Below are 12,603 nucleotides of genomic sequence, written 5' to 3'. Positions count from 1 at the left end.
GTGGTGCTCTTTAAAGAAGGGGAGGTTGTCAGTCACTGGAGTTTTCAGTGTGCTGTTCTAGCTGAGAAGTTAGGTTTCACAGCTGGTTGGCAGTAAGTGTAAATAATGACAACATTCATCTGAATCTGTTTTCTACCGATAGATCTCTGTAGTACATGATCTAAGCTAATGATGTATTTGTGTGTGTGAGTGTGGTCTGTGTGTGTATGTGAGGTGAGAGGAAGGGAAGCAGAGGCACTCGTTACACACTAAATGATTTAGTGATTTGGTTAGATGAAATTTGGATGTTCATTTTGAACTAGAGTAGAGATGGAAAGTCTAAACTTCTTTGTTGATTGTTTTTCTCTATACTGTCTAGTAATAGAGTAGTACTAAGCCACAAAATTTATCCAGTTAATGAGTTATAAACTGTAATTAGTAGTGGCATACTTTATTAACAGGTTACTTTTCAGTAAGTTTGGAGACAGTACACCTGTGTGTGTGTTTGTGTGAGACTTTTTGCCTCAATGTTAGAAATTTAAGAGACTTGGAAGTAGCTGTTCTTTGTAAAAAAGGTGGTTCGGGGTTTTCTTCTCCTTCCAAACTGATTTTCGTACTGCTGAGAGGCAGTGTCTATTCACATAGTTTTAGTTCCTATTTTGTAATGAGACATGCCAAGCTTTGTAACCCTTTGAACTTTTGGGACCCTACTAAACACAAGTGATATTGACTTTAAAGGAATAGAGTGCCTTTTGAAATAACAGTCTAATGAAAGTAATAATTGATGTATTGCAGTAAAACTGTTAAGCTGTTTTTAATTGTTTGAAACTAATGGCCAAAGTTCTTAACATTTGGTGATTGGAAGAATGTTGTAGAACCACAAACGTCAGTTCATAAAAATGAAGCTAATGCCTTTTTCTTTCTGATTGTTTGGACTTTTTTTAGGCTGGTCCATATAGGCATGTTTCACTAAAGTTCAGCTTTTGGTTAAGGGACTGAGCCTTTTCAGGATTCTAGTTAATACCAAAACTAGCACATTTTATTCTGAATGTGAAGTGTGTGCCTCCGTATCACAGACTCACAGCATCCACAGGGACACTGAGCATGGAGCCAAGTCTGAGCAGCTCATCAATGGCAGCAGCAACAGAGCGGGAAAATTATCAGGCAACTTCGACAACGAAAAGATTTGACTGCTGGAGCTCTTTTGAGGGAAATCCTGGTAAAATGTCAAGGTGTCTGACTGACCCCAAACTTTATAATCTGTTGGTTTTTTCCCTTTTTTAATCCTTCTGAATGGCCTGGTAAAGATCAGATTTCTAAGTGACAAAGCAGTTAATTTGCAACACTTAACTGCCATTGTGATTACTTTTTTTCATTTTCAGTTGATCTCTTTTGTTGTGAGGTGTAAGAGAAATGGCTCAGGAGTGTGTGTGTGTATATATATTATATATATGGTGTGAGTCTGCAGAAGATCAGTGATTTCACAAATGGCTTGTCTTTTAGTCACTGCAAATTAGGTATTTTCAAGAACATGAATGTTTGGTATACATGGAATGACATACCTATAGTAAATAAATAAGAAAGGCTTTAAAATAAATAAGGAAATAGAAGTAAAATTATTAGAACTATATATTTTAGTGAGAACAAAACTAACTGTTACTATCAAGAATTTGGGGCGGATTTGGGGTTTGGTTTTTTTCTTTCTTTTTTCCAGTCTGGGTCCCTGAATTGCCCCCTTCTCTATCTTCTCCCCTCCCCTCCATCTCTCAGGACTTTTCTCATTCCATTTATTTTGTTATTAAGAAATACCCAGGTTTTACTTGCACATCCACTTAATTCCAAATCATATAGAAAAAGAGTTAAGCTCTTAAGTTGATCTCTGATCTTAACTGGGCATGCTTTCTTTTTTCCCGTCTCGATCTCTTTCTCTCTCTCACTTTTCTAGGAAAAATATCTCAAGTCGAAGTGCTAGTGCCAAACAACGCCGATCATGGGTTGTTGGTCACTTGCACAGGTGAAAATACTGGCTGTGCTAGGATTATTCTGCAGCATCAGGGACAAAATTTCCTGGACTTGTCAGTGTTGGAGATGCACTGAAAACAAAAACTTGTATTTATCTCTGTGATGCAGCAGTTCTAAAAACATACCACTAATTTGAGAAGACAAGGTCAGGCCTGACAATCCCAGGCTTCGAGCCAAATTGGACTTCTGCATACCAATGTTAGTAAACTCTGTTGCCACAAAAGGTGACTAGACTGAAGTAAAACTTCCCGCCTACTAATGCAGAAGTTGACATTAGCACACAATACCAAAAAATAGTTTCTTTTTTCCCCCCTGTTTGGAGTGAAAAGCAATGGATAACTACATCCTAAATGTCTTGGATGGGTAAGAAATTTTTATGCAGCTGACAAGTCTTGGAGACTAAATACCCCATGTTCGTATAAAATAGGCATTTGAAAGATGTTATATTTGCATTTGCTGACAGCACAATTCCACTGAAATAAAAGTAATGAATAAGTAACAAAAAGCAAACTTTTGGATGTTTTTTCCCTGCTCAGGTCACGATCAAGGTCACCTAGGAGAAGGGCTCACACACCAGAAAGGCGGAGAGATGAAAGAAGTGTTCCAACAGCTTATCGCATTAGTAATAGTCCTGGAAATAGTAGGAAACGCCCACGTTCCAAGTAAGTATACCCGGTCCTGGAGAAGGTTATGTCCTGGCATCATAAAAGACTTTAAACATTGCCTGATGTGTTGTATACTCCCTAGGTAGAACTTAACGGTTTTTTATGTTCTGGAGCTTTATTTTAATAGACAAATACTTCCGTGGAGAAAAAAAAATAATGGAAGCACTCCTTCTTCCCCCATTCTTGCATATGTTTGAACACTAAATGTCCAACCAAGTCAGTGAATGTTAATACGCTACTATCTCCTAGCTGTGAGAGTTCACATTTTATTTGGACTTTCACATTTCCTTCTTGTTGGGTCATTTTCTCACGCTCTGCTTGTGCGAGCTGTATGACCTCTGCACAGAGGTCATATAGTGGTATTATGTTATTCCTACTGGTATTGCTTGACATCTCATCATATCTGCACAAATAAGGGGAAACTCCAGTTTAGCAAACCGTATGCTTTACAGTTAGCAATTATTTTACTGGCAGAGTGGAACGTGAAGTATGAATCAAGAGGTGCCTTTTTTGAGAGCACCTTGCATTTAGTCTCTCTCAACCTATTATAATCAAAATGGCATACCTACCATTATTTCAGCTCACTAATTGCAGAAGAAAAACATTTGCAAAGCATGTGCCCAGAAGGCTTTGAAATGTTTTGTCTCTAATGTTTTGTGGCATGTTGTGTCTTTAACATGCAAGGAAGTGAAAATTTTTCATGCTTGTATATGTACATCTAAAGTGTACACAAAACCCCACACATTGAAGTTACTAAACTGATCATACAGAATTTTTCTCCTGATCGGCGAAGATTTAGTCTTTAACCTGTTTCCCCATATCTCTTGTGGAATAAGAAGCAAAGAGAGCACTTTCAACTTCATGGTTATTAAAAAATTTCTATTGTTTCTTAAGATAACTTTCCATCTCTTGACAGCCTCTAATTAATTGATGTGTGGTATGTGTAATTGAGAACTTCATCAGTATCCTTCAACTGATTGAGTTTTTCGCATTCATCAACTCGAGATAATAGAGGCTTCTGTGGAATTTAGCATGCAAATTTGGTTAGGAGAAAAGATATGGAAGCTTAAAATGTTTTTCTTCTATAAACACATGCAAGAATTTTTTCACAGCCCTGTGCTATTTTTAATGCTATGATGACAATTGTGAAACAAACTAGATTCCTCTTTGAACAATATTTTTTATATAGGTAGAAATTGTAAACTTTTGTTAGGCCTCAAACAGGAAAATGGAACACTACACAATAAAATATGGCAGTAAGTGCAAAAATGTAGACTGAAGAAAGAATATTGTAGTTAAACGTAGATGAGGATGTTTTGCAGCTCTGATTGCAGAAAGCCTACTGTTTCAGCCTGCTAGGACTGACATGTTAAATTTTCAAGTAAAAATGTAGATGCTGTGATGGACCAGTTTTCATCTTCAGTTATGGAGTAGATTCTTCGCAACGGTGTAATGGAAGCAAGGTTTGGGTTCAAGGTCTATTAAAAGCTAATTAGTTTACTTGGGCTTTCTATGAGTGAGTAATTTATATTTTGCCTGATAGCTGAGAGCAGGTTTCAATCCTGCATGGCAGCAGTCAGACGAGTGGTTTTTATTAACCACAGTTACACTAAGAAGTAGGCAAGCTTTAGAATCCAGTACTGTCAGAGGACTGAAAATTAGAATTAATAAATACTGCAATGTTTTAAACTTGCTCAGGGCATTAATCTGATATCATCAGTGATGCTGAACAGCTAGCATTGCCTGTAAATTTTTAGGTATATTTCCAGAAGAAAATATGTAAGAACTAGGAAGCTATGCTTTACTTTGACTTGTTTGGGAATTACTGGCTCACTGCTTGTAGAATGAGGTGTACTTCAGAATAAATATAACAATTGTTTTTTCTTCTGCTTATCCTGTACCTCGCTTGCCATCATAGTCATTTTAAGAAGAAGTCTAATGTAAATTAGTGTTTTAATCTGACTGCAGTGAATTACTTTCCACAGAGAATATGCATAGTTCTTTTATGCTAGCTTTTGTACTTAGAAAAATATTTAAAAATAAGCCTAGTTTTAGCAAATGGACTGTTCTAAAAATAGAAAATTGATAGACACATTGATTCAGCTGTTATGATGTTTATTCATCATAATCTGAGATGAAAAACACCGAAAAAGCTTGCTGTGATATATTCTTCTTGCATGATGAATGTTTGCTGAGATTTTCAAGAGTGTCATGGTGTAACCCCAGCTGGCAACTAAGCCCCACCCAGCCGCTCGCTCCCCCCCCCCCCCGATGGGTTGGGTGAGAGAATTGGAAGGGTAGAAGTGAGAAAACTCGTGGGTTGAGATAAAGGCAGTTTAACAGGGAAAGCAAAAGCTGCGCACACAAGCAAAGCAAAACAAGGAATTCATTCACTCCTCCCCGTCGGCAGGCAGGTGTTCAGCCATCTCCAGGAAAGCAGGGCGCCATCACGCCTAACGGTGACGTGGGAAGACAAACACCATCACTCCCAACGTCCCCCCCTTCCTTCTTCTTCCCCCAGCTTCATATGCTGAGCATGACGCCATATGGTGTGGGATATCCCTTGGGTCAGTTGGGGTCAGCTGTCCCGGCCGTGTCCCCCCCCAGCTTCTTGTGCCCCCCCAGCCTGCTCGCTGGTGGGGTGGGGTGAGAGGCAGAACAGGCCTTGACTCTGTGTCAGCCCTGCTCAGCAATAACTGAAACATCCCTGTGTTATCAACACTGTTTCCAGCACAAATCCAAAACACAGCCCCACACTAGCTACTGGGAAGGAAATTAACTCTACCCCAGCCAAAACCAGCACAAAGAATTAAGTATGAAATATGTTCACAGCTTGATTACATTATGATGTTTTAAGAAACTGAGCATTTACAGTACATAATTAGCTAGTCAAGGAATAACCGACTTTGTAGCTGATGTTTTTTGTATAGTCATGAAAATGTTGGAGGCCAGTGGAGCTGTGGGGTTTTTCTTCTGCCACTTAATGATTATTTGTGAAAGAAAGTGTAAGATGTTTTGCAATTTTCAGTCTTGAATGTTAAATTCTATATAAAAATCAGATATCTGTATGATAAATTCTAAGCATCAGAGGTGTACGGTATTTATGTGGGAATTTAATACGTTATAGCATAGCTGCTTTTAAAGTAGCAAATTCCTAAGAAAATCAAAGTAAAGGAACCAATAATGTGATACTTAAAAGATGGCTTAAAGTTTTACAGTGTTTTAAGATGTTCTAGAAGCTTCAACAACATTCTTCTGAAGAGACTTCTAGCAGTGCATGCTAGAGGGAGATGCCTACAGTGAGGTATTGCCTAACTCTAATTAAGGCATTACTCTAGCAATTCTAATTACAGTAATATCAGTACTGGTATGTAAATCATACAGACATAAATCCATAACCATGTATAAAGATTTTGATAGTTCCGTCTCTAGTATATTACTAATTGAATTCTCTTTGAGCTTAATATTGCATATGAGGAGGCTACCTCTGTTTTCCCCTTCTGTCAATAATGAACGCATCAGGTACCCCTAAGTCCGTTGTTCGGGCTCTCATAGTGACAAACATTTGCGTATCTGATTTCCCGGTCATAAATGGTTTGCACTTAAAACATGTTGCTAGGCCTAGGTTTGTTTGAGTGGCATACAAAAGCTTGTTTATGATTTTGAGCCTGCTGTTTGTCGCGTTACGGATTTGATCACAAGAAAAGGGGTAATTTCTTTTAAAAAAGCAAACAAACAAACCATGGATTTGCCTTGTAGATCTTTTGCTTAGCTATGATTCCATGGTTTGTTCATTTATGAGCTAGGAAAATTGTAAGGGATATAAACTCTTACACTTCTCATTACATTCTAAGTGTCTGATGTCGTTTGGGAAGGAACTTCCCTCTAGCAAAGTTATTCTGCAAATCTCCAGTGGAAGACTTTTCTTTGTCATCCTTCAAACTATCAAATAGTGGCCAGTAATTCCTGTGTACCCATGAAGCAGCCTTCTGAGTGACAACCTCAGGTACTAGTAGTTGCCTAATGTAATATCTTAAAAAGAGCTTCTGAGAAAGTATTTTGCACAACCATAGAAGTGCAGTATTGGGGTAAGACTGTCATACTTGCTGAATGCCTGAGAAGTACCCTGTGGAAGAGGGCTACATAAGCTTTTAGAAGCATGAAAAGTAACTTCAACTGAGCTAGTGTAATATTGCTTTAAATATTCTTCAATAAATTATTTTCTTCTCGCAGAAGTCCCCATGAAAAGAAGAAGAAGAGGCGGTCTAGATCACGTACCAAGTCCAAAGCTAGGTCTCCTTCACCATCCATGTCACCAGGCAAACCATCCACACACAAAAATTCTGTACATTCAACTAGTGTCTCTCCTGTGGAGAGCAGGGAATCCAGCCAGGAACGCTCCAGGTAATATGCTCTTTTACTGTAATACTGCAGTGCTGATGTCTCTTGACTGTGAGTGTGTCTTCTGACCTAACTTGTATGGTGAGGAACTCTGTGTGTGTGTGATGTGTGCATAGTAAAAGTAGAAGACACTGGGAGGACAGCACTACGTGCATCAGTCTAATGAAGACATTGGATCTCTGTTGCCTACTGGAGTAAACATCTCGATATACTCTTACAGTAAAACTGGTGCAGAAAATTCTGCAACCTAATTCTAAGTTAGAAATTGGAAACTGACTGAATGGGATAACTCTTTGAAGTAGAATTTTAATAGAGTGGTTTGAATTGTAATGTGTGTGCAAGATTCATAATTAAATTATTTCTACAGAATATAGAACAGTCCTGTAAAAATTCCTAGGCTGTTCAGATTTCTCTGTATCAGTTGTACGAGTGACTCTTCTGACTGTGACTTATCATGGCTTCTAGTTGAATGAGAGAACTGTTGACTAACATCTGAGAGACTTGTACAATAAAACCCAACATCATGATGGTGAGTGAAATGCATTTTAAAAACATTTACTATAAATTTCTAATTCTAATTTTACTTTTTTAGGGGAGTTTCTCAGGAAAAAGATGGCCAAATCTCTTCAGCGATTGTGTCTTCAGTGCAGAGTAAAATCACTCAGGTACAAATAAACAAATTCAGACTATGTTGCCTACTTAAATGTGTCCGTCATATCGTTTTCTTCTCTTAACTACCTTGTACAATTCTGAGCTTTGCATATGATGTAGACATGTTCATTGTCATTCTTAATCTGTTTGCTTATGAGAAAAACAATTTTGTTACTTCTCTAGCTACTGTCCTTTCAAGTTTAATCAAGCCTCTAAAGACCAAGCTAGATTCATTATGCTGCAGTACATCCACTGTTAAGATATGAAAGTCCACACTGTGATACAATACCCCAGTTACCAATCGCAGGTATTACTGAGAGCCCATCTTACCATGTAGTGCTCTTAACAAGTTTCGTGGAAGAAAGAAAGAAGGAGAAATGCCTTGGCAAAGGCTAAGTTTGTAGTGTTGGCAGAAGAGGAAAAATATGTCCTCTTACAAACTGAAGTAAGTGTATGCTTTGCCTTAAGCAGTATCTTCAACTCACTTATCTTACCTTTGTTGCTCTTTATGTCTCTGAACTATTGTTGTTATGATTTCGTTGATATATTCAAGTTTGCTGTGAACCATGGCATATCAGGAATGTGCCTCTATATGCTGTGCAATAATCAAAATGCATTCAGCTTCCCTAACGCAGTTTTAAGATATCCGACCTCTGTCAAAATAATACCATTCCTTTTTTAAAAGCTACTGCATGGTATCACTCTTTAAAATTTTTAATTTCACTCATCCTCTTAGAGTCTTCATGCATATTTAACTTTCTTTCAATGGAATATGCCAAGTTTAGAGGAGGAAAGCTCTTAATTATGCTTTGGAAAATTTACAGTATAAAATCAGAGTTGCTTTTTAAGTTCCCATTTTTTCAATGGATAGATTATTCTTTCAATAAATTAATATTGTTCAAAAATTTAATTCTGCTAGTGAAATAGTGGTAGTTGGGAATTAATACTAGTAGACTAGTACCTTACGTAGCATATTTGATCCGTTTTTGATGAGAAACCCAAAACAAGAATATTCAGGAAAATAGAAAATAGCAAGTATAGGCACTGGAGAAAGAAAATGGAGTACTACCGCTGTAGTATTTCTTAGGCTACCAAACAAATGCATGGAAATTCCTGGTATGAGAAATGAAATATGAACTACATCATCGTCTTCAAAGTAGAGTAAACATCCCACCCTTTAAAAACATATACCCTTCAGACAAAGCTAATTGGTTCCTGCATTTCTTGGGTTAAATATTGCTTATGGCATAGCATTTGCTAGTTTAATGTTAGTCTGCTTGCTTGAAGTGCAGCTGTAAGAGGAGGAAAGATTACTATATTAAAATACAGTTCTTTTTTGCAAATAGTAACTGAGAGGAGTGAAACTTCTGTGAATCTGCAAGGTATTTCCCAATATAATTAGTTTAGCTTCTTTTTATCTTTAAGGACCCAAAGAAATGCAATTTACCGAATTATTAGTAAGATTATTTTGCTGCCAATGTGCTGGCTGACCCTGACCAATTCAGTATCTTTTCTCACTCAAATCCTTCAGTCTGTAAAGTGGGATAATGATGCTGAATTCCCCTATGAAGTGTTTTGAGAGCTTCAGATGAAAAATGCTTTAAAAGAACTAAGGATTTTAATTCATTTATATTGCATTTGTGAAGAAGTCTTTTTAAGTAACTTTAATTCATTACTGATACACGCTTTTTATTTTGTGATCATTTTTTGCAACCCAATTATGCGATGCCATTTACATGAAATTTCATTTCCTTTTGTAATGCTGTTCCCACTGGATATTCAGACAAGACTGAGAGTTGCTATTTGGTTTCACAACAGTCTTAATGTTTCCGTCACTCTGTCATATGTGAAAATACTGCTGCTATGTAAATTTTTCGTTCAGGTTTACAAAGCAAACAAAAAAAGCTTTCTGTTATAGAGTTATTGTTAGCACTCTCTTCTTACCATCTCTCTCTCTCTCTTTTTTTCTTTTTTCTTTTCTTTTTTAAACTGTCAGTGGTTAGTAGTTGTGTGTTCATTACAGTTTTTGTGAAGATACAGTCATAGTTTCTTTCCATTTCAGTTGACATGATTTCTGTTTTGTTGTATAGAAACTGCTCTAAATATTTATGCAGAGCACTTTGTAGCATTTTAGTAAAAACAGACTTCAGTTGCTGTCGTAGGAACTTTCTCCAAATTATTTCGTTCATTTAGCCTAAGGACTGTTAATATCTGATGGTCATGAATCTAAATATTCTATGTGACTGGAGTATAAGCTAACCCTTTCATGCAGGTTTTTGCAATCGCATGCTTTAGCTCTGTTCAAAGCCCAGACATGTCTGATCATTTTCCTTTTATTTTCTACAGGATCTTATGGCCAAAGTGAGAGCAATGCTTGCAGCTTCCAAAAACATACAAACTAGTGCCTCCTGAGACTTGTTGAACTGACCATCAAGAAATTGTGTGAAAAAGAACAATATAAAAAGAACTGCCTCATCTCAAATGTACAGCTGAGCTTAGCTCACTTGGTTCACGACTCGTCTAATATTACCAGAACTCGAGGAGCTAAAACCTATCTTTCTGTACAGAAGCATCTCCTTGAAATTTCATTAAACTTTTTCAGCCAGAATATCTTTGGAAAGTTTTTGGTTTTTGTAAATTGATTTTTTGACTAATTCTTCAGTAACATTTTATGATCAGCAGTCTATATGTGTATATTTGTAAATACCATGTTTCTGTGAAAGAAGTATTACACAATAATAAAGAAGGAAACATCTTTCATTAGCTGGAGTTTTTGTGGTGTCCTTAATTGTTTGTGGTTGACTTTTGTTACAAATTAATTTTTCTTTTTCTTTAGTACTTTCTGCTTTTTAAAATAACAACTGTCTAGCCTGCCTGACCACTTTAAGCTGGGAAATACTTTTTATCTTCCTTCATGCACTGAACGATCCAAGAAGAATGCTTGTTTGCTTGGATGTTAGTAGTGGATGGTTTTTGGACAAGGACATGATTTTCTGTCCATCATTTAGAAAGATCTCTGAGCCTCCATTTGAGGAGTTGACCCGTTGAAATCAATAACTAATGGTCAGTAGCCCCTTTGTCTTAATGTGCCTTGTTCTCTCTAGTTAGCTACAGAAAAGAGAGTATATTTTTGTGGTCATTTAACAGGCATACTTTACAGAAATCCAGCATTCTTCTGATTTAACGTTTCATGCGGTTGAGAAAAGATGCTTACTAGCTTATGTTTTACTGACATATACCAGTTAACACTTTGCAGAAAGCTTGTGGCCTCAGTGTAATTGCACGTTTGTTTATTATGCATTCTTTGTTGTATACTGAGACTATTTAATTTTTTAATTGAAATATTCTTAAAATGAGTACAAAAAGGCATGTGTGAATTTTTCCCCAAGCCTGCTCTAACTATGAGGTTTTGTAATAGCTGGTGTATTCAAAAGGTGCCCTTATTGGCAGTTATCTGATTCCATAAAGAGTGGAATCAGGGCTTTTAATGACCCTGAAAAACTCTGTGATCTATAATCAGAAAGATTGTGGTTATAGTGACTCATGTCCTAATTTTCTCAAATTTTATAGAGAGTAGGTGGAAGTTGGAGATGGATTAGATAAATTAATGTGGTAAAGTTTACGCTTGCTCACAAACTAGTTGGTAAGTTAACTACGTAAAACTACACAGATTAATAACTCCAATGCAAAATCTTTTTGTTCAAAGCAAGGGGAGGAGAAACAATGCATTCATATAATTCAAGCTTTGAGTACCATGATGGTCAGCATGGTAGTTGGTATGCCACTTGCTGGTGCTCACTTGGAATGAGAGAACAATATTTAAACCATTGGAAACAATAGTCAATCAGGTTTCTTTTCAATTTTTGGCCCATAATAATTAGCAGAGTTTACACTCCTACAAACAATATAAAATGCTGTATCTGATGCAGAGAAATTTCATTGTGCACATAAATTGTGATGAAACAGAGCCATCTAAATGGTAATGCAGAATCATGTTATCCACCATTTACATAACTATTTCAAAGTTATTTGTAATGTTTTGACTAGGACAAAAATAACTTTCAACCAGTGCAAGAGAGAGAACGTTTTCTCTGTACATGTTGATGAAACTACTAGTGGAGACAGAGATAAAAAAGGGTAAAGTAAATTTTATAGGCAGCCGGTGCAGATTGTTGTGCAGTGTTAAATTTACAGCAGCTTTATTTTTCCCTCCTAAATGGAGTTAAAAGTCTCACCATGGTTAAATAATTGGCAGCTTGGATGCCAGTTGTTTGTCATGTAATAGGAAAAAAGCCCAACTCTTTGATAAAATAGACTGGGCAGCTTGTTTAGCTGCTGCTTTGCAGATTTATTCTCTTTGGGAAGGTTGTTGCTTTAATGACTTCTTAAAATATTTTACCTCCCTGTGAGCAAGTCTTTTTCTTCTTTTTCCTTTTTTTTTTTTCTCCTTATTCCCTTTTGTGGTATGAAGTGAGATGGAGCGTTTAGCTCCAGGAAAATTTAGATTAAACTGCATTTTTATACACTCTTTGTTGTTTACTGAGATTTGTTTGCATTTAGCACTCTCTCATGGGTAGTTGCATTCTCCAGAATTTAAAAAGTAGTAGTCTTTTTATTGTGTTGTTCTTTCTCTTTCCAACCAGAATGGACATTTTCACCATATTAAAGGGGCTTGAACTGCTTTACCAGAATAATTCCTTTGTATGTATTCACATTTAGAAATCAATGCTGCTTTTTTGGTCTGTCTTCACAGGCACTAGCTGTGTTGTAACTGCTTGTAAATACAGCATGGAGCTTGTGATACAATCAGTACAATTTCTGGTGTCTGGTATGCCAGGAGAATGTGTAACCAGTATCAGGAAAGTGTCTTAAGAACTTCAAACTG

The 12,603-nt window shown here is 36.8% G+C and overlaps 1 protein-coding gene across 4 annotated transcripts in view; it reads left to right on the top strand.

The window, feature by feature from the left end:
• SFSWAP (splicing factor SWAP) overlaps positions 1-10,481 on the top strand; it is a 50,517-nt gene extending 40,036 nt beyond the window's left edge. For 2 of the 4 annotated variants that reach the window (XM_076352538.1, XM_076352541.1), the window contains 5 exons: positions 1,056-1,211; positions 2,538-2,663; positions 6,900-7,070; positions 7,660-7,732; positions 10,065-10,481. In XM_076352538.1, the coding sequence (XP_076208653.1) occupies positions 1,056-1,211; positions 2,538-2,663; positions 6,900-7,070; positions 7,660-7,732; positions 10,065-10,130 (592 nt within the window). In that variant the 3' untranslated portion in view covers positions 10,131-10,481. The remainder of the gene's footprint in view (positions 1-1,055; positions 1,212-2,537; positions 2,664-6,899; positions 7,071-7,659; positions 7,733-10,064) is intronic. The other 2 variants (XM_076352539.1, XM_076352540.1) reach the window with 2 other exon arrangements.
• The last annotated feature ends 2,122 nt before the right edge of the window (positions 10,482-12,603 follow it).

The sequence above is a fragment of the Aptenodytes patagonicus genome, chromosome 15 (assembly GCF_965638725.1).
Source record: "Aptenodytes patagonicus chromosome 15, bAptPat1.pri.cur, whole genome shotgun sequence".
Lineage (NCBI taxonomy): Eukaryota > Metazoa > Chordata > Aves > Sphenisciformes > Spheniscidae > Aptenodytes > Aptenodytes patagonicus.
Note: the sequence above shows the minus strand (reverse complement) of the source record. Positions and strands in the feature narration are given on the sequence as shown.